At 36.1% G+C, this 22485-nt stretch overlaps 1 protein-coding gene across 17 annotated transcripts in view; it reads right to left on the bottom strand.

The window, feature by feature from the left end:
- Positions 1-22485, bottom strand: part of DOCK7 (dedicator of cytokinesis 7) — a 214594-nt gene that overhangs the window by 78168 nt on the left and 113941 nt on the right. For 15 of the 17 annotated variants that reach the window (XR_013448151.1, XM_078073036.1, XM_078073023.1 and 12 more), the window contains 7 exons: positions 22311-22381; positions 18448-18586; positions 17390-17491; positions 10376-10462; positions 6243-6474; positions 4725-4889; positions 2715-2884 (listed from right to left, as the gene is read on the bottom strand). Coding sequence is in view for 15 of the 17 variants with exons in the window: in XM_078073036.1 (XP_077929162.1) it covers positions 2715-2884; positions 4725-4889; positions 6243-6474; positions 10376-10462; positions 17390-17491; positions 18448-18586; positions 22311-22381 (966 nt within the window). In the remaining 2 variants the exon portion in view is untranslated. Of the gene's footprint in view, positions 1-2714; positions 2885-4724; positions 4890-6242; positions 6475-10375; positions 10463-17389; positions 17492-18447; positions 18587-22310; positions 22382-22485 lie in introns of those variants that run through there. The other 2 variants (XR_013448152.1, XM_078073038.1) reach the window with 2 other exon arrangements.

Raw genomic sequence — 22485 nt, 5'->3', positions numbered from 1 at the left:
AGGGAGAAAAACTTGAGCTAATAGAGAATACAATTCATGAAACTGAGATTATGAGGGTTAAAGTTATTAGTAATGACATCTACGGTATGACCATGGCTGAGGCAGGGGAAAGACAAAACCATTAAAAAAAAAAAAAAAAGAGTTTTTTCGGGTGCCTGGGTGGCTCAGTCAGTTAAGCACCTGACTCTTGGTTTCAGCACAGATCAGATCTCAGGGTCCTGGGATGTAGTCCTGTGTCAGGCTCCCCGCTCAGCAGGTTGTCCGCTTCTTCCTCTCCCTGTGCCCCTCCCTCCTGTTCCTGCTCCCTCTCTCTCTCTCTCACCAAAAAAAAAAAAAAGAGTTTCTTTAATTTCCAGGCCAATGAAGTCAGAATAAATGAACAGTAGCTATAAATAAACTTCAAATTCCTTATAATTTTAAGAATGAGATAAAATTTTACACCATTATTAGTGATTATGACTAAATGATATTCCAAAATGAAGTAACTATCAAAAATTTTCCAAGAAGGGGGCGCCTGGGTGGCTCAGTCGTTAAGCGTCTGCCTTCAGCTCAGGTCATGATCTCAGGGTCCTGGGATCGAGCCCCGCATCGGGCTCCCTGCTGGACGGGAAGCCTGCTTCTCCCTCTCTCACTGCCCCTGCTTGTGTTCCCTCTCTGTCAAATAAATAAATAAAATCTTTAAAAAAAAAATTTCCAAGAGGAAACATGAAATCCATTTAAATAAAACTTGATTAGGAAGAGGCTGTGTTGTCATAAGAAAAATTCTCATCTTATGATGGCTTTCTCAGATATCTACAATACATATCATCAGAAGTTTATGTCATCATTATGTCTCATTTTACGAACTACTTGAAAAAAGGCAAATAATCATTCCAATATATGCAGACCTTTGTTCTAAATCTTGATGTTATAATCTGTCAAATACATCATAAAAAGGAAAACTCTAGACTTATTCTAGATGAAACATAATGCAAGTCTTAGAGAAATTAAGAGGCATTTTAAAAGTAGAACCTTGAGGACAATGGTATCTTTTTCATCTCTGTAGCTCTTCAACAGGAAAATTTCTTATTAATTCACAAATCAGATTCATTCTACAGAAGAACTATATTTACAGTATATAAATAATGCTAAGTACTACCTCTATTATAATGAGATACAATCGAGAATGAATACAAGGATAAAAAAAACCTGAGTTCTTTTCCTAAAGATGTAAATATATTGGGGGGGTGCATAGGAGCCCTCCCTTTTGCAATTGCTGTATTACTCAGGTTACTTTGCACAAGCCCATGAAGATGCATCTGCACATCACTCTCTCAGGGAGTTCACAAAAAGTGAAAGTTGTTTAATTAGAGTAAGGTCTGTATGGATCTGTAAGTTACTGAAATTCATGTTTATTATTTAAAATATAAGACTACAAAATATATTTTGACCTATGAGCAATTATTTTAAAAATTACTTAAGTTACTTTAAAAGAGCAATGCTTAAGTTCATTAGAAGCTTCTGAATGTAAAATTTCTTTAACTATATGAACAGGTATGAGTAGTTCTGATGTTTTTGATCAACGTTCAAGTTCACATAACAAACCCAGATTGTTAAAAAAAAAAAAATCTATCATAGTTCAGGCTAAGGGTTCAACACAGACGCTAGAACACATTTATTAATTCTTCCTCAGATCCTAGTTAATAGACTAAAAGTGCAAAGAAAAGCTGGCTGTGATTCCACAACAATGGTATCTTCCTCCTTTCAAATGGCAAAAACTACTTTTGAAATAGTTTGGTCAAAACACAACATAACACTATTTACTGGCCTTAGTCTTACTGTTCTTTTTTCCACTTTGTTTAAACTCGTAATTATTTTTGTACCTGACCTATAAAAAGGTACTAACTATTCCCTTTTTTGAGGGGGTTAATAAAGATGCTGTTAAAAAATACAGTTGGGGGGCGCCTGGGTGGCTCAGTCGTTAAGCGTCTGCCTTCGGCTCAGGTCATGATCTCAGGGTCCTGGGATCGAGCCCTGCATCGGGCTCCCTGCTTGGCGGGAAGCCTGCTTCTCCCTCTCCCACTCCCCCTGCTTGTGTTCCTGCTCTCGCTGTGTCTCTCCCTGTCAAATAAATAAATAAAATCTTAAAAAAAAAAAAAAAAAAAATACAGTTGGATCTCATACGAGCTGGCCTCTCACTTGTTACCTGGAATAATCATTAACCATCATTAAATAAATCATATTTTTCACGCTCTGGTGCATCTTTATATTATATAGAGTTTTCCAGTGAAAGGCAGCTCTACTACCAATCAAGGCTAATCAATGGTCTTGATATTTTTCAGAGAAAGGATGGAGGCTCACATTTTAATCAATGATGTGATGTCCCTTCTACAAAGCAGTCAGATAGGTCTCTTTTAACTCTATAGGAAATTAATCTAGTCATTTTTCACAGGATGGAGTACCACACAGATAAAAATGTTATATGGACTGGTAATCCTGGACAAATTTCTGAATTTGGCGATTTTCTTGAGCAGAATGCACAAACCAGTTTGTAACAGCAAGCTTATTTAATAGAAACATGAGACACTTAGTGTAGACTGATAGATAGAAAGGTACAATGTCTTGCCTGTTACTAACTCAAATACATTTTTAAATTAAGAATAAAATAAAATTGGACATTTCTCATTTGTTCATAAACTGAAAACCAAATGTATAGACGAGTATCTTCAGTTTACCTTACTGCCGATGATTGACCGTACTTCATCATCTGGTGACGTGGGAGTCCCAGATATATCTGGGTTACTATTACTAAGGCTCCGAGAACGATTTAAATTAAGGCTTGCAGGTCTCACAGCAGATCTAGCCATTGTGGCATAATGCACTGATCCTCCCAAACCCCCAGGACCTAGAGTTGTATATAAAATAGCACATAATTAAACAAAAAAAAATTAAGTCAAGAAAGGACCTGAAAAAAATCTCTGCCACTTTACAAAATTCCATAAAAATGAGGAATTATTTATTTCTAAATGAAAAATACTAAGTAAAAAAACACTTAAAACTTATCGATAGCTACACCAAGATATTCTATTTTACAGCAGTTGACAAAACCACATGCAAATAAAGTCATTATCTTGTCAATGTTTCCGATTATATATTAAATGTATGATAAAAAACAAGACAGAAAATACACACACACATTATTTTCACTTTAGATAGGAGTATCTAGGACCCAAAATGCTTCAGCTGATGACTCTTCCTTTCTCCCACCCCTCCTACTCTGTCCTGGATATACAGTCACTGGAAGGACAACCAATTTACTGTCAACATCTCTTAAATGAGATTGTGTTTTGTTTCTGCAACTTCATCCATGAAATCTGAACTATAACAAAATGGCATCCTTACGATATACATATATATGTATAATCAAGATACTTCTAAGAGCCCAAGTTATAAAAGCAAGAATTCCTCTGTCTAAAATCAACTATGTTCGGGGCGCCTGGGTGGCTCAGATGGTTAAGCGTCTGCCTTCGGCTCAGGTCATGATCTCAGGGTCCTGGGATCGAGTCCCGCATCGGGCTTCCTGCTCCTTGGGAGCCTGCTTCTCCCTCTGCCTCTCTCTCTCTGTCTCTCATGAATAAATAAATAAAATCTTTAAAAAATAAAATAAAATAAAATCAACTATGTTCAACCATCATTCAACCATATTCTATGAATATAAAAATACCCAGCAACTGTATCCATAATTTATCTCTATTTTCTTAAAGAAACCTTTCATATTTGCAAATGACACACAACTGTCAGGTCAGCATGTAAAAAAGATGTTTTGCAAAATCTGTGGAATTACAATAGTATACTGGATGAAAGGTAAAATGGAGAAGCATTATATATAGTCCACAACATACTTTCAGAGCCTGAAGTACTATAATTTTTAAAATCGAGATAGGAAATTACAACCCAGAATATGAGTCAATTACTTCTCTTTTTGCAATTAAGAAATAAAATATGCCAAAACTTACAGTCAGATTACTATTATGTCTAGTTTTCATAATGAATGTCATATGTATTTATCACCATTATTAATGTTAACGTTGCCAAGAGCTGGAAAAGGGCACTTACCATCATCATTAGTGATGAATGATGACTCATACAAATATGTGAGCAGGTTGAAAGGTACGCACAACAAAACCATTAACTAACTAACACCTAAAGAGTTATTCAGACTAGGACATCCCCCCACCGCACCACCACACTACCATCAGTGTCATACAAAGCCAAGTAACCACTTTGGGCCCTGATATTCACAAAGGCTATATAATCTTATTGACCATGAAGAGATCAGGACTTTTCTAGAGAATAATCTTTTATATTGTTGTAGGTTTCACAAAGTTATCAGGGAACTAAGCCATCCTATTTCTTCTTTAATGTCCAACATTCCAAATGACAAATATAACATTCTATTTATCTTACAGTAAAATGCTTCCAGAGACACAGAACTTATAAGGTTTCTTTCCAAGAATTAATTCAACCAAGCTCTAATTCAAATTAAAGGAAGCTGTATAAATAATGATGCCTGGAGATGTAACCTAATTATCCTTTTAACTCCAGCACCTAGCATATTCCATGCCACTCAGCAAGCACTCAATAAATGCTTGCTGTTTAATGAATGCATCCCACTAGGACTACGAGATTATTTCAATTTCGCCACGAACATACAAGAGAATTTCAAAGGAAAAGGAATAACGTACCTGGTGATGGTGAATTAGAGTAAGTATGTGGTAGGCGAAAAACGTAATAGATGTATGATGCGAGAAGGCTGTTCCTGCCGTGCTGGTCATGATTTCCTTCCAAGTTTTTGTGGAGCCGATTTATAATTGATGCCATGGCTTCAAAAGATGCTTGACCTAGATTAACTTTTAAGAAGAAGGAACACATTTTTGCATTAATTTTTTTAAACTGCAAATTCCAAAAAGATCAAGGTTTTATCATCTCTACATGTGTTAAGTACAGTGATTATGCATAGTAAGTGTATAAAGATGATATTTGATGTTGATTTTAATGCTGTATTAGCTGAATCAAAATTACTTTTCTAAACAAAATTTTAAAACACTTATTTTACTAATGAAAACTATATGGGTTTGCTCAGTCAAAAAACAAAACATCACCCAACAGGTAACCATTATTTTGTAAAACAATACAAAGCACATAAGAAAAAAAGAAATCTATCTTGTGAATCACCTTTGAAAAGTCACTTCTTGTTTAAAAGAGGACTCTGAAAATCTAAGTAATATACAATGAGCATGTTATTCTTGTTTAAAAAATATTAACAATGAAAGTAGATTATTAAAAATATCAACTTAAAATACTAAGAAAAGAGGATAGTGAATAAGCACCGTGACTGACATGAGTGAATCGGTAAAAAGGATTAGGCACCTAGAGGAACAGGCTGAGGTAAGATGGCACAGCATTTTAAATGCCAGGCTAGCAATACCTACCCAGTCATTCAAGTGAGTATGTAATGAAAATTTTGCAAAAGTTAGGAAATTCTGGTAGCACACTAAATAAATGGGTAAAACAAACAGCCATTCTGGGTGGTTAAGTCTCAGAGTCTATGATTTATTTATTTATTTATTTATTTTAAGATTTTCTTTATTTGACAGAGAGAGACACAGCGAGAGAGGGAACACAAGCAGGGGAAGTGGGAGAGGGAGAAGCAGGCTTCCCGCTGAGCAGGGAGCCCGATGTGGGGCTCGATCCCAGGACCCCGGGACCATGACCTGAGCCGAAGGCAGATGCTTAACGACTGAGCCACCCAGGCGCCCCAAGAACAGCTATTTTAAATAGAGGATAGCAGATGAGTAAAAATGTAGGCTAGGTAAATCACGCATCATGTAAAAAGCAAAATGATTTATCTGTTTGCCTGTTTTCCAAAATATTCTGTGAGATCCTTAAAATCAGGAACTAAGCCTTGGACAGAGCCTATCGGTGTCTAGCACATAGTAAGACCTTAATCAATATTTGGTGAGTGGATAAATGAATTTGTTTCCATAATCTGAGTTGAAGTCTATATGCCACATTTTATAAAAACAAAAAAAAAGAAAGTTACTTTCTGGCATCAGAAACAAGTAAATACCCCCAACTTCTCCTCCCCAAAATCAAACACAGTCCTTATAGATAACACATAGTAAATCATGATTCTATTTCTGCAAAAGCTAGAAATGCCAAGTTACAAATTTCCTAATTCCCCAAACATAAGTAAAAATTACCTATTTGGCCAGCAATGACAGGAGGTCTAACAACTAAAAGTATCAGTTTATCAAGCAGAAGATGAAGAAATCGGACCACTGGTTCTAACTGAGATGAATTCAATGCTGAAATACTGCTCTTCAATTCATTTTCTAAGTTATTTTCCATTATACGCATGTCTCCAATTCGGACTGGGAACATGTGTTCATCCAGAGCATTGACCAGAGCAAAAAATTTGTCGAGATAAGGATCCTAAAACAAAGAATAAACAAAATCACTATCCAATTATAACTGTAAATTCCCGAAACTTTGGACCATATAAATATAAGATATTTTATATAATATAAAATAGCTCGTATAAATTAGTAATACAAAAAAGTACACAATTATATACATTGTTTCCAATTAAAACTAGATCTATTCTCATTTATTATTGTAAAGTGGCCATTTTGAACACTATTAATTAGTCAGAATTCTATTGATACTAATTAAGGATTTTTCTCCCCCCAGTGTGAGTCCATCTTATTGTTTTAGAACTTAATGATTGTGCAGGTCTATCAGTACAAGGCCTGTGCCCATTTTTAGTTTATTACCTCTCAGCTCCATCCAAACCCACCATCTTGCCACAATTTGTAATACTGGAGCTGGACTCTTCAAATTGCATTTCTCCTTTGTCAGCTGGCCTGTGGTTAGGCTCTGACCACAGAGGGTACAGGAAACAGCCTTCCTTCTTCCTATTTGCTTTCCCGATGGCAGCTAGCAGATGTGAATGCTGGAATTTCAGAGGTGAGGGACATGGCAGCAGTGTTCACACCAGCAATGGTGGCTCCTGTCCCCGAGCAGGTGCCCTCCACACCCTGGTACGGCAGGCAATGTGTGCCCGAAGCAGCGGTGTCCTCTCCTCGGAGGTCTGATTCTTAGCCCTCAGGATCCTCCTCTAGGTTTCTAAGTTCCTTTCTTATCAGTTTCTGCAACTGCTATCTCTGTTACAATCACAGAATTTTCTTTTACCCCATTTAGTAGTGAATCACCTTTAACCCAGTTAACAATTATTTGGATATAAATTGTCTCCATTCGAATTACCGGCAATTTCCATCTCCTGACTAAATCCTCACTGCTATTATTTAACCTCCTTCTATACCAACAGAACCACAGTCTTATTTAAAGCAATTCTGTGCCCAGTCCCAGGGCAAATGCTTGCTCCCCCAGCTTGCTTTATGCCTACTGATGAGATGTGTGTAGTGATGACTGTGTGTATAGCGCTGACCAGTGAGATGTGAACAGAAGTCTACTGGAACTCTGGGAAGACTTTTACTTAGTTAATAGTGAAAATAAACTTTAAGACAATAATGCCGAACAGCTTCATTCACATTTATAGTTCTAATTTGATATGTAGAATTTAAATGAATAAAAAATTCTTGAGTTCTAACTATAGATCCAGTAAATTTCAAAGAGCTACACGCAAAGTATAAAACATAAGAAACATTATTGTGTTTGATCCTTTTAAGAAGATAATACATGATGAAATTGTTTTACATAGTGGCAAAAATTTATAAAATCTTGAGTATTACTCATTAGGACTGTGAAAGCCAGATTACTACAAAGTAGATACTTCCACTTTACCTTCTCCTACATTCTATAGATTCTAAATCATCTATATATTTTGCCCCAATCCTTCTTTGTCACATAAAGATAACACGTGTATCTGCCTCTATAAAAACGAAGTTAGGAGTAAAAGATACTTATACTACCAACTCTAAAAAGAGAAAACTAATAATGACTACAGGAATAAAAAAACATGAAGAATAATGTATTTTTATACTTAAGAAGATATGATACTATTAAGGGAAAGAATACATTTCAACAGTATACTGTAACATCAATCTTATTATCAAAAGAGTAAAGACTATAGGAAACAGAACATATCCAGTACCAGAAAAGGAAAAACGCTGCTGGAGCCATTCTTTTACTGGGATCTACCTGTATAATGCTAAAACCTATCTACTACCTTTTGTTGCTGTTGTTTTAAAACATAACAGAGAGGTGCTCTGTCTTCTTATTTTTCCCTACTTCACTGCAGAAAAGAGTTAACATAGCAAGCTTAAGATTGCTATCATTTGGAAGGCCAGATGGGAATCTGGATTTCAAGAGAGTTCCATCTGATAGGGGATGACTTACTACACCTAAATTGTTTGTGCAAACAGTATGGTTTATGCTGAAAACGTGCTTTCCTTCTGGGACTCAAGAATTTTGGTATGTGATAGGCAAAGGGTGCCTATGTTACACCCTATACTAAAAATCCTGGGAACTAAGTCTCTAATGAATGAGCCTCCCCTGGTAGACAATATCTCACACATGCTGCTTCCACTCACCCTATGTGACTCCACTAGGAGAGGATCTTGGAAGCTTGTGCTTTCTTTCCTATGGACTTGACCTCTTTTCCCTTAGGTGATTTTATTTTATCTTTCACTAAAATAAATCATTGCTGCGAATATGACTGTATGATGGGTCCTCTGAGTTCTGCTAGAAAATCCTTGAACTTGAGGGTGGCCTTGGAAATCCCCATATACCACCCCTTCCCTTTTCAAGTTGGATTCCATTTTAAACACTTGCCTCTTCTCACTCTACATTTTCTCCCTGGATAATTACTCAACCAATATAGTTTCAGCTATCACATTTATTCTGCCATCTTCAATGTTAAACTTGAAATTAATTACAATTGCCTTGGGATATTTTTATCTGAAGTACATAGGCACTTCAAACTCAACAGGCTCAAAAATAAACTCACTATAACTCCAGAATCATCTCCATAATCTCTCTTAGCATGCAACCAAATTTACTTCTCTCATCTTTCTTCTCTAGGTTAGAAATCACCATCTACCTAGACTCTAAACTCTATGGCATTCAAGGTCCTTCATAATCTGTTAACAGCCTGGTCTTTTTTTCTCATCTATCACAATTTCCCCAGGCACTATAAATTACATTCACACCAGATTACTTGCCCGTTCTTAGACTACTATCCCTTTGCACTTGCTTTTTATCATCTGAATTGCCCACCCTCTCTCTGTATGGTAAATGCCTACTTATCAATACAACATCTCAATTCCCAGCAGAACAGACAACTCTCTACTCTTGAAAGGATTTCATTCATACATTTAACACAGTACTAACTTTATTGTACTGCTATTATTTTTACACTTTCCCCTATTACACTGTAAGGTCTTTGAAGGGAAGTTTCTTTCCTTGACAGGTAACAACATCCCTGACTACATGGAGCTTATAGTCTAATGGGGAAAGAACCAATAAATAAATGCATATGTACATATGCATACATACAAACATATTACACACACACACACACACACACAGAATGAGAGAAAGCAAAAGTGCAAGAGAGTACAGGTACGAGCTAGAAGCAGTAGCAACTGCAGGGTAAGATGATAGAGTAATGGGGCTGCTATGCTTAAGAGTCTCCAGGAAAGGGGCACCTCGGTGGCTCAGTCGGTTAAGCATCTGACTTTGGCTCAGGTCATGATCTCAGGGTCCTGGGATGGCGCCCTACGTCAGGCTCCCTGCTCAGCAGGGAGTCTGCTTCTCCTTTTCCCTCTGCCTGCTCATGCACTCATTCTCTCTTTCTCTCAAATAAATAATTTTTTTTAAAAAGTCCCCAGGAAAGGCCTGAGGTATGCAGAAGTCTTACTGAAAAGAAGTGCATGTCAGGAGGAAAGTATTCCAGCTAGAGAAAGAGTAAATATACAGGCTTTGAGGAGAGCCTAGCATATTCCAGATAAACAGCGAAGAATACAGAGCAAATGATCAAACTCTCACCATTTGAAATATCTGAGTCTATGAGGAATAAAACAGGTTGGATGATGGTTTTCAACTCTAAGTCTGCAATGTACCAGAAACTTACAAAAAAAAAAAAGCCACTGAATTGTTCAAAATGAAATGGATGACACTTTGAAGAGCAAAAAGTTTGCTTGTGTGGATATTAAAAGGCTTTGGTTGATTCCTTTAAAAAGTAACTTCTAAATTTATACATTTCTGATATATAATACCCTAAGTTACAGCAGATAATGAAACTGATTTAAGTACTAGACAATATGTTCATTCAAGTGAAAACTGATCATAAAAATTATTAAAACTCACTTACTTGTGTATGGATAGATGAAACAGCAACAACTTCAACATTAAAAACACCTTTGTGATTATCTACCCATTTCATGCCAGGTAGAGGAACCTATAAAATATTAAATATATTAAATATAATGATCACAGATAAGTTGATTAGAAATTCTGAAAACAAAAAAATTATAATACCTCAATGAGAAAAAAATCCTGTGGAAATATATTTTTATACACTGTAAATGAATGTAAAGCTTGTTTTTTGTTATTACAAAATCATTGTTTCTTACAAGAGAATTAAAAGGCTCAAGGAGCAAAAAGCAGAAAATATACACTCAAAATTCTATCTCTCCAAAGACACATCCCTTTATATCATTCCAAATCTTCCTCTGTGCACATGTATTTTTTACACACCCTACCCTTGCATAGGTTATATAAAACATTATTTTAAACCTGTTTTTCACATATATTGTGAATCTCTTTTCATGTCAATATATTCACATCTACAGTATCATTTTAATATTCTGTTTTCTTGTAAAAAACACCTATTTTGTTTTAATAAGGCTGTAAAATATTCACAGCAATTTTTTTTTTTTAAGATTTTATTTATTTGACAGAGAGACAGCAAGAGAGGGAACACAAGCAGGGGGAGTGGGAGAGGGAGAAGCAAGCTTCCCGCGGAGCAGGGAGCCCGATTCGGGGCTCGATCCCAGGACCCTGGGATCATGACCCAAGCCGAAGGCAGACGCTTAACAACTGAGCCACCCAGGTGCCTCGCAAAGGAATTCTGTTATAATGGTTAGAAAACTTTCTGTCTGATGTAAATTGCTAGGAATATTAATTAAAGTTATATCATAAAAAGTTATTTTTAAAAAGAGAGTACATCACTTCTCTCTATTCCTAAGTACAGCTAAAAACCCGAGCATGATACACAAAATAAACACTGAAAGGTAGAAAGAAGAATGCAAACGACTAGGGACCTCGGGATGTAAGGAAATATAAAGTAGTGTTTCCTGGGTTTTATTTTTGCATCATAGATCCTGGACTAGGTGCTAGAGAAGCTGGCAACCCAGAAACGCCAAAAGGAGTAGACAAAAACAAGCTCCAAGAAAAGCCTGCTCTCTCTAATCAAAGCCAGCAAGTGCCCTACTCTGGCCAAACATAAGAAAACAAGTTGCAGCCCCACCTCTCCTCCACAGGCTGAGGAGGGAGCGCAGGTGTCCACCCTCAGCTGGCTGTAATGAGGTGCTCTCGTTCCTCACCCCATCGCCCAACACACTGGGGGGTATGAGAGAAGACAGAGGTGGAACCTGGTCCCAGCCCAGTGGTAACAAGTAGCCCTGTCAACTGTTGTGTCAGTGGAAGCCAAGCAGGGAGCAGTACCAAGGTGGCCCTTCCTCCTCACATACAGGGACGTGTCAGCGGAGGCCTAGTGGGGAGCCCGAAATCCCACCTCTATCCATTAGTAAGAAGCACCCTGAAACCACTGCAAAGTGAGGAATGTGGATCTTTACCTGTTGCATGAATGTGGCAATAGTGCCTCCCCCTACTGCTAAAACCCAAGGCTTAAATAAGCTCTGAGGTCATAACATAATACCCAAGATGTCTTAGATAGAATAACAAATCTTGCATCACACCAAGAACCAGAAAAATCTCAAATGAAAAAAGGCAATCAACAAACACTAAGATGACACAGATGCTGGACATCATCATTAAAACAAAGCAAAACAGGCTTCAATAAGCAATTACAAATATCCTTGAAATAAATGACCAAAATAGAAAGTCTCAGGAAAAATATTTTAGGGATTTCTTTCCCATGGTTTCATTTTTTATCACGCGTAGAAAAGAAAACCGACTAAAGTCAGTTTCCTCTTACAAAATTCAAGACTAAGTTGGTAAGAAATGCAATTTCTCTACTAAGGTAAATACAGGTTTTGAAACTTTTGTAAAAGAAAGATGGTACAGTAAATTCAAACTATTTAAAGCAAGAATTAGTACTAGCTCTTTCAACCCAAAACACTTGTTTTCAGCTTAAAAGAATAGGATACGCAAATAAAATGAACACAGACTGCTTTAAATATAGTGGTTCTTAAAGTCTGATCTGAGGATCAGCAGCATAAACGTCATCTGGGCACTTATTGGAAATGTAAATAATCAAGCCCCAACCCAGACGTCCTGCATCAGAAACTGGGGGTGAGGTTCTACGGCTGGCGTAACACCTCTCCAGGTGATTTTGATGCATGCTAAGGTAAGAACTGTTGTCTTAAAACTCCAACAAGCAGTGTGGCAATAGGAATGACACAATAGTGGTGAACATTTCTTTAGCACTTTTCATGTGCCTAGCACCACTCTAAGCGCTCTACAGACTACTACAGCGTAACCCCTTCTTAGAAGCATTAATTATTCTCAACCTACAGATGAGAAAATTCTGGCACAGAGAATATTTTAGTTGGCTCGGGCTGCCATAACAAAATATCATACATTGGGTGACTTAAACCACAGAAAGTTATTTTCTCAGGTTGGAGACTAGAAGTCCAAAATTAAGGTGACAATATGGTCAGTTTCTGGCAAGAAACCCTTCCTAGCTTGCAGACGGCTACCTTCTCACTGTGCTTTTACACAGCTAACAGTAACAGTACTCTGATGTCTCTTCTTAAGGCACTAATCATGAGGCCCCACCCTCCTGACCTCATCTGAAACTCATTTGAACCTAATTAACTCCCATAGATCTCATCTCCAAATACTAGCACATTGTGGGTTAGAACTTGAACATACGAATTTGCGGGGGGGAGGGGGGGATGAGGTGGGGAGACATAATTCAGTCCATAGCAGAGAGATTAAGAAACTTACCTGAGGTTACACAACTAATAAATGGTGAGGCCAGGAATGAAACCCTGAAAATAACGATATATTGCCTTTCGAAAGTATATGAGATTTGAAAAACAACAACAATAAAAACTTTAATAATCCCTACCCTTCAAAAGTTAACCTTGCTAAACTTGATGTATATTTTCCAAACTATTTATCACCCAATTACTGATGTGTCCTTGAGGTGTGAGTTTGGTTGTCACTATACTGTTTGCTTTTATATTTTTATTATAAATGTTCTATTGGGGGGCGCCTGGGTGGCTCAGTAGGTTGAACGTCCTACTTGTGATTTCCGCTCAGGTCATGATCTCATGTTTGTGAGACTGACCCCTGCATCAGGCTCCGTGCTGGGTATAGAGCCTGCTTAAGATTCTCTTCCTCTCAATAAATGAATGAATGAATGAATGAATGTTCTACTGGGATACTGAGGTGGGATATTGAAATCTGTATTACTCCTCTTAACTACTGCAACACTGCATGGATGTACAAGAATTTAATTCAGTATTAAATTCTTGGTTGATCCATGTAGTTTTCATTTTTTATGTTTTGCTAATCAGTAATCCTATAATTTTTTCCTTCTTTTTAGATGAAACAAAATATATCTATTAAAAATATTACACAGTATATGTTAACTAACTTGTATTTAAATAAAATAAAATAAGAAAATTTTTAAATGAAGATGAGGGACACCTGAGTGGCTCAGACAATTAAGCATCTGCCTTCGGCTCAGGTCATGATCCTGGAGTCTCGGAATCCAGCCTCGTGTCCAGCTCCCTGCTCAGCAGGGAGTCTGCTTCTCCCTCTCCCTCTGCTCACCACGCCCCCACTGGTGCTCTCTCGCTCACTCTCTCTCTCAAGTAAATAAAATCTTTAAAAACAAAAATAAATAAAATAAAAATACTGTAGTCATATATTATACACTTCCATGTCAATAGTTAAATACATCTATATTGGCATGGCATGTCCTGACTATGCTTGGTACAACCTGGTATGTTCTTTGTAGAAATGAGGACACAGATGTATCAACCACATTCAACTAATGTAGTTAAAATTAGTGAGCTACTCAGGATGTCACAGATTTAGTCCAACTCTAACTTAGGTCAGAGAAGTGAAATACCCAGTGAACTTGGGCAAATGAGATACTAAAAATACTTTCTTAAAAGGTAGTTAGGTAATATCCTTCACTGCATGTCATTGGTGGTTCAATGGCACTCAAGCTTTGGAATGGGAGGAACTATGGATGGGATTTGGCAAATGGGTTTGTATTTCACAGCCTAGAGTCCTCTCTCTCCACCCGTCAATGAAATGCCCAATGGGGGAGTGGGATGAGGGAGATGCAAAGAAATGACCAATGTTTCTGTGGGGAAAAGAACACAACAGATATTCCTCATTGCCAAATGGCTAATCACTTTGAGAAACTTTGTATGGTCTCAACAAAATTTTCATTTTTTAGTTTTGCTGATACCAACAATCCTGTAACTTTTTAAATTCATACAACAAATATTTATTGAAGGCTCTAGACAGTTTTCCAGGTACTAAGGTTCCATGGCAAACACAAGGACTGCTCTCAGGGAGCTTACCCACCATTTCTTATAGAGAAAAGTAAGGAAATAAATAATATAATTTCAGATAGTGGTAAGTATTAAGTAAATAAAATTGGATTAAAAATGATAGAGTGTATCAGCAGTGAGGTAGAAGGAAGAGTTGGAAATTCATGGAGTAAGCAAAGACCTCTATGAGGAGGTAATATTTTATATAAAATTCAGAAAATGAAAAGAATCCAGCCATGTGAAGTTCAGGAAGAGGAAAGAAAATTCAAAGGCCTAGAAGCAGGAAAAAATTTAGAAGAAGCTCTAAGTACCGAAGAACGGGCTCAGGGATGGTAGAAGATGATGTTAAAGAGGTGGAAGAGCTCAGATCCTTTGGAGATTTGGAGGTCATGGAGAAAAATCTAGATTTATATTCTAAGTACAATGAAATGCCAGCAAAATATAGATACACTATATAAACATTATATGTGATCATAAAGAAACACTAGGTCTTGGCAATATCATGCTGAATGAAAAAAGCAAGTCCCCCCAGAGGATTATATACAGCATAATACCCTTTTCATTAAATCCAAAAAATAAGCAAAGTAAAAATGTATTGTTTAGACATACATATACCTCAATTAAAAGTAGTTTTAAGAGGCTAGTTTTCAAAACAATGTGAATGCACTTAATGCCATGGAACTGGACACTTAAAAATGGTTAAAATGGTAAACTTTATATTACGTATATTTTACCACAATTTTTTAAGCCTCTGCCTTTGGCTCAGGTCATGATCCCAGGGTCCTCGGATCGAGCCCCAAGTCGGGCTCCCTGCTCAGCAGGGAGCCTGCTTCTCCCCCACTCTCTTTCCCTCCCCTTGCTCATGATCTCTCAAATAAATAAAATTTTAAAAAATACAAAAGCTTAAGCACTTATCTATCAGTCATACTACACATCTATAGTCAAATCCAAATTATGCCCATATTCTTTATATATGAGCATATACACAGCATAGTAGCTAGAAGAAAACCATCAGCCTCCCTTTAGAAAGCTGACCTTGCATTTGCAAATCAATTAGGAATAAAAGCATAACTTCCAAAAAATCAGATTTTCTTTTAAAATATTTCCTTTTGAAATATATAATGCAATCCCTGACAGAAGACTAGCTGATTTTACTGAGAAGATGTGTTCCTAGAAAACTGAATGAAAGGTTTGGCAGGGGGTGGGGTGGGGGGGAAGGGAGGAAGGAAGGAGTCATCTTTCTTTCCTACTGTCTTTCTTCATTCGTTTAATAAATACTTACTGCCTGCTGTGAGCAAAGCACTATTCTAAGTACTTGTAGAGAGAGCAATGCACAAGAAAGACAAAGTCCCTACCTTCCTGGAATTTATACTCTGTAGAAAATAAACAAAGATATATGAAGTATAAAGTCAATGATAAGCACATACGAGGACAAAGCAAAGTAAAGGGATAAAAAATGGTGGAGGCTGCACTTGAAATGAAGCGCTCAGAGATACCCTGTCTGAAGAAGCAGAATTTGAGGGGCTATCTGGATGAAACGAAGAAGCTGGCCTGGTGATGGAGCACTGCCAGCAGAGGGAACTGCAAAGGGCCCGACGTGGAAATGCACTCTGCACGTCTGAGAACAGCCAAGGCACTGTGCTGTGTGGCTGGGACAGAGTAAGTGACAGAGAACACTAAGAAAGGAGGTCGGAGCAGGAGCTTTCTGTTGCCTCTGTTTTTTAAAAATAAAAACAATACAAATTTATTTGTGACTATTTTTCAAGTTCTATTCTGAAAATAAATGCCACCAGGAGAACATTCCCAAGACATAGTTCAGATTAATGCATACGAAGAGTCACGCGCAAATCATCCTGTAACAGTTGTCTCAAAAAGCACTTTGGGTTTCGAATAGTGGCTACTGATTCTTGATTGAGCTTTTTCAATGTTTTTGTTTCTTTCAAGTCACATAGGTCATCATCACAGCTGCTAATGTTTCTTGTATTGCATGTTTTTTTTTTAAAGATTTTATTTATTCATTTGAGACACAGAGATACAGAGAGAGAGAGACCATGAGCAGGGGCAGAGGCAGAGGGAGAGGGAGAAGCAGACTCTGAGCCAGGAGCCAGGAGCCTGATATGGGGCTTGATCCCAGGACCCTGGAATCATGACCTGAGCCGAAGGCAGACGCTTAACCATCTGAGCCACCCAGGTGCCCCTCTTGTATTGCATGTTTATAGCTACTTTATTTTCACGTACATGATCATCAATTACAAAAATATTCTAAAAAATTAGTTTGTTTGTACTCCTTCCTCCAGACTTTTAGTGAAATGTTGTCTACTAAAAACAAAACAAAACAAAACAAAAAAACTCACTTATTTAAAGCTTCTCATGTTACAATATGAAAATTCTCCAAATTTGCCTTTTAAGTTTATATTTCACATATTACTTTGGTTTAAAAATCAATATACTTAGATTAAAAGCTTTAAGTATTCTACAGAGTAGAATTCTAATTCTAAGAGAAAACAGTATTATTATCTACATACTTCTAGACAGAATAGCAAGGTCTCGTTTGAGAAAAATACCTTTGTAATAAAAAATTCATTTCATTCAATCTGGAGAGTTTCACCAGGAGAGATACTGACCTCAGGAGACAGTACAGAATAAGCCTGTGGTGGTTTTTCCAGTGAGACTGGTAGGCAAAACTGCCCAGTCTTTAATCGTCCATTCTGAAGCATTGGTATCCACTTTTAATTAAAAAGAAAACAATATTAAGTTTAATATGTTTGTTACAAAAGTAATTATTTGGCAAATCTGTTTTAAGAACTTGGTATGAGCCAAATTTGTCTCACATCACCAAACACCAAGGGGATTTGATTAAGTAATAATAATAGGTTTCATGATTCCTCTAAAGAAAAGCTTCCCTGACAATATTTTATTAAGGAGGATCCCCAAAACATTATTATTACTAACTAACCATGCAATATTTAAATCTATAGATGGTCCTTATTATCCCAGAAAAGGCTGGAGTAGAAGAAAAAGGCCACCAAGTGGATCAATTTTAAATGGGGGTAATAGTGTAAATGTATATAGGGAAAGGTTTGATTAAACGTCAATGCTGACAACAAAACTAAAAAGCATGAACATAAATTTATTTTGTTACGTTTAGCAAAATTCATTTCATAAATTGCAAGAGACAAAAAAAAGTCAAATGTTGATTTTTCTCTGTTGGGTAGCAGCATGATTTTTCTGACAAAGTTGTGATAGCACATCATGACACCATATCCTTCACCTTAGGTTTACCTTTGCAATTCAATCATAATGGTTTTCAAAAAAATACTCGAGTTTTAATTGCTTTTAATTAAAGCCAAAAGAGTTTTAATAGCCAAGCGTCTCTTTTAATCATTTTACATTGAAACCATTCTCTTCTGAAGAACCATTAAAATTAATATATTTATACTGTATTGTTGGGTAAACACATAATAATCAGGACCAACACCTAAGTGTTCACACATGTTAGGTAATTAATTACATTAGTTAATTACAGTAATGAGTATTTTCTTATTATGATGACTTTTCTTAACCCTTATGGGGAATCAGATAAGGAATACTCAAGTAATAATGAACACCAACTTCATCTCAGATACTGTAATTACAGTATTTTTAAGATCGAACAGCTAAATATTAAACAAAAAATACTTACTGTATATCCAACAGGAGTTTCAAGAGGAGTATTTTGTTTTTGTTGACAACTAACATGATAAAAAGTAAAAAGCAAATGATGATGGTCAGTTAAAGTAGCAGGGAGTTTAACCTTGATTTCTTCATGAAAATCAGGAGACCTTCATACAAAAAAAACAAAACAAAACAGATCAATAGTCAGTAATTTGTTCAAAATAAGTAATTATTGCATTGGTATATTTGAGTAATTTTTAAATTAATTTCAGGATTCACACTTAATTTTTCTTCTAGTACAAAATATTTTTCTCTATTCCCAAACTTTAAGTAACTAACTCCTATTTCCAGTTGAGGGAGCTGCCTCTGTTTCTGAAATTTCTCATCCCATTTTTATTAATGGGCTGGGTAATCCTACTATTTTAAAATTCATTAATAATCACCACCTTGATGCCGAGATCTTCATTAGATTGGAAATTATATAAAAGAGCAGACTACGCAAGGCTTTCTATATTCTGATACACATTATATACAAAAAATAATAGGAGTTTTTTATAAGTAGATATTTTAAAACCATACCATAAAAAAATATTTTTCTATTATAGGAGTGCAGCTTCATGTTAAAGATTAATATGTATTATCTTTTTGTAAAAAAGAAAAAAACCAAGTATCTCTAGACAACTTAGTATCAAGTTGGGCTCTCTATGGAAATATTTTATATCAATTATTCCATTGCTAAAGAAATAGATGTTAACAAAACATAAACTAATGTATTGACAGCTCAGAAAAGAGAAGAAAAAAACAAAAAGAAAAGAAAAAAAATCAGGGAACACCTACAAATTGCATTTGTCCCAGTTTAGAAGTGCTCCCAGACACTATAAGAATATAACCAATATCATGTTTGATCAAACCAATGGCATTTTCACCTCAGTATTCACTGAGAGTGGTCCCTAGGAGCATTTTTATAGAAAAGTATTGCTGCTATTTATGATGTAGACTTAAAATGGATAGAACCTTAGCATCCCAACCTTCCATATTCAGTTAGTATCTCTTAGAATTATATTCAATTAAAATGCATCCAAACCATATGGCTCCAACTAATTAAAAGTGAATTCTGTTCCACAAATTAGAAAAAACTCTGATGCTATTAAGTCTAATATCCTTACATTTCAAATAAGCCTCAACAACACTAACAACTGTAGATTTGATTACAGAAATATTAGGTAGATGAGGCTTTTAATACCTACAAGAAAGATAATTAATGCTAGCCATTTGAGAATTTGATGATTTTGGTGAATAAAAGATGCTATGCATCTTATTATTGACCATACTAATCACTACTGAATTATGAGAAAGTTGAATTTACTAACAATGTTAGACAGTGTTGTCATTTTAATTCTACTAATGCTGACAGCAACAAAAATAAAGATATATCTACAAATTGACATACTTTAAGAAATTACTACCTTCTTTATCAGTATCTTTCCTGGTACTGAATGTTTTAGTTCATTTCTTTTCTGAAATCATACTATGTGAAGGCTTTTATGGAAAATTAAGCATCTACTAGTTATTCATCAACAAGTACTTTTAATTGTTCACCTTTATGCTAAGTATTGTGTTATTTTTGTGGTGGTTTTATAGATAAACATGAAAAAATAATTACCCTCAAAAATATACAATTTAGTAGAAATACAAATAAGACACACATATATCAATAGCAATGCTATAAAGCAGGGGTTGGCAAACTATGGCCCATAGGCCAAATCTAGTCCACTGCCTGGTTTTGTATAGCCTACAAAATAAGAATGATTTTTAGAAGTCCTTAAAAAAAATAAAAAGAATAACATTTCACTTGAAATATTACATGAAATTCAAATTTCAGTGTCCACAAATAAAATTTTATTGGAAGACAGCCATGCCCATTCATTTGCAACTTTACTTATTGTCTATGGCTGTTTTTGCACTATAACAGCAGGGCTGAGTAATTGCAACAGAGACCATATGGCCCACAAGCCCTAAAAGAAACCTACTGGGCCCTTTGCAGAAAAAGTTGGCCGACCCCTGGAATAGAGCATATAAGGTTAAGTGCTTCAAGAAGAGAGTTGAACAGATTATTTCAAGTTTCGGATCAGGGAATTGTGTTTAGGAAGACTATATGATACGGGCCTTAAAGAATGAATAGGAGTTCAATCAGTAGAGGGAATTGGTATTATAATAGAAAAAGAGATCCAAGAAAGGCCCAGAAACAGAAGAGCACAGGATATGTTTGATAATCAGGCAAAAAGAAAATTATCAAGATGTAAAAGATGACTGGATATTAGAGAAAAGAAGAAGGACAGCAAGGATGTTTTAGATTTTGAATCAAAGGAACAGGAAAAATTGTGGTACCATTAATAAAAATAAAGAGTCAGACAGAGATAGGGTCCAGAAGACAATCAGGGATAAACACATGGATATTGAGAAGGCAGCAGGGCACCTTGAACATGCCCAATAGGCCACTAAAAAATGTATGTCTGCACCTCACAAAGAAGGTTATGACTGAAAATAAGAGTTGGGAACAATCCACATAAAGATAAAAGTAGTAGCATTTTCGCTGACTGTAACTCTGAGAAATACATATAAGATTATTTACAGAGAGTAAAGTATAGAAAAAGAAGGTTATGGGTGAAACCTTACTGTTTTGTATGGAATATCTATACTCAAAAAAAAAAAAAAAAGGGAAAGAAAGAAAGAAAAATTAGAGCAATTATTACAGACAAAAAACTGTCCACAAAGATGGGAGGAAACAAAGAGGGTCATTAAGTAAGGGTGAGAAAGAATAAAGTTTTAAGGAGGGCAAGGAAAAACCATGCTACACAACAACACGGAAGAGAGACCTTTGTTTTGTTTTTTAAGCACAAGAAACTTAAGCTTCTTTTTGACAGTAAGAGATGGAGCCAGTGAAGCAGGGACTGATGGGACAAGAGAAGGCTTAAGTGACGGAGTGAAAGAGCAAGGATGAGACTGGAGGAAAGCAGAGAGGAAAGACTCACACTGAGCCAGGTGTGCGCCCCGACTGCCCTTGAACCAGAAGGAAAGGCAGACCCGTGCAGAGATCATCAGAGGTAAAGAGTAGACAAATGGATGGTTCTCAAGTTGGATGGTCTCAATCCACTTAATAAAGTAGGAACGCTAAGAGTAAGGCAAACAGAGAATAAGTAGGAGCTAGAGAAAGGAGGAGAAAGGCTTAAAATATGTCTTGCCAAATGACAGAGGATAAAAAAGCGATGGCAAGATTACCAAAGAGTGGTGGGGCCGAAAAGAAGATGAAATAAAGTAAAATGAATTTCTGCAGCCCAATCATATGGATAAAATGATGTCAATTTGTGATCATCTTGATTGGTAGAATTTTGTGATTTTTCTCCAACAGCATTCAATAATCAAAATAAAAAGAAAAGAGAGTAGAGATGAAAAGTTATCCAAAGTTAAAAATTTCCGAAAGAAGTAAATTGGAAGGGTCCTAAGTCAAAGGATTATTAGGTTTTGAGAATACTACCAATTTAACTGACTAATGGCTGTAAGCTTAGTAAAGAGTTAAGTAAAACTACAAAGTGTCGAGGGGAAAATAACAGAGAAAGTCCACAGGACCAGAGGCCACAATGATAATCAATAACAGTATAATAAAAATGTAAGGGTCAGAGAATTTGATATGAAAGATGTTTTGTGTATAAAGTCTTATATTTGATGTCTATGAAAAATATGCATCTACAGGTTGAAAATTATAACTCTGATGTCAGCTGTCTTGAATTTGCACATTCAGTGCAGTAAAGCATTTGGTAAACACACTAACGTGAGTGCTAACAATGCCACTGAGAAGTGAGTAACTTTGAAAGAAATATTTGAATTCAGTACCTGTTATGATATACTACGGCTGTATAGGCTTCCTTTGAAAATTCTGAACAGCTAGATTTACCAAAGATTACCTGTAACAAATAACAGCATGTTGAAACTTCGTTGTAATAAATGCTGGATGTTCATATCTATGTAAGAATTTGTCTGATTTAATAACTATTGGAGAACAATGGGC

Source organism: Halichoerus grypus, chromosome 5, assembly GCF_964656455.1.
Source record: "Halichoerus grypus chromosome 5, mHalGry1.hap1.1, whole genome shotgun sequence".
Taxonomy (NCBI): Eukaryota; Metazoa; Chordata; class Mammalia; order Carnivora; family Phocidae; genus Halichoerus; species Halichoerus grypus.
The sequence above is the reverse complement of the archived record's forward strand: the minus strand, read 5'-3'. Positions and strand labels throughout refer to the sequence as shown.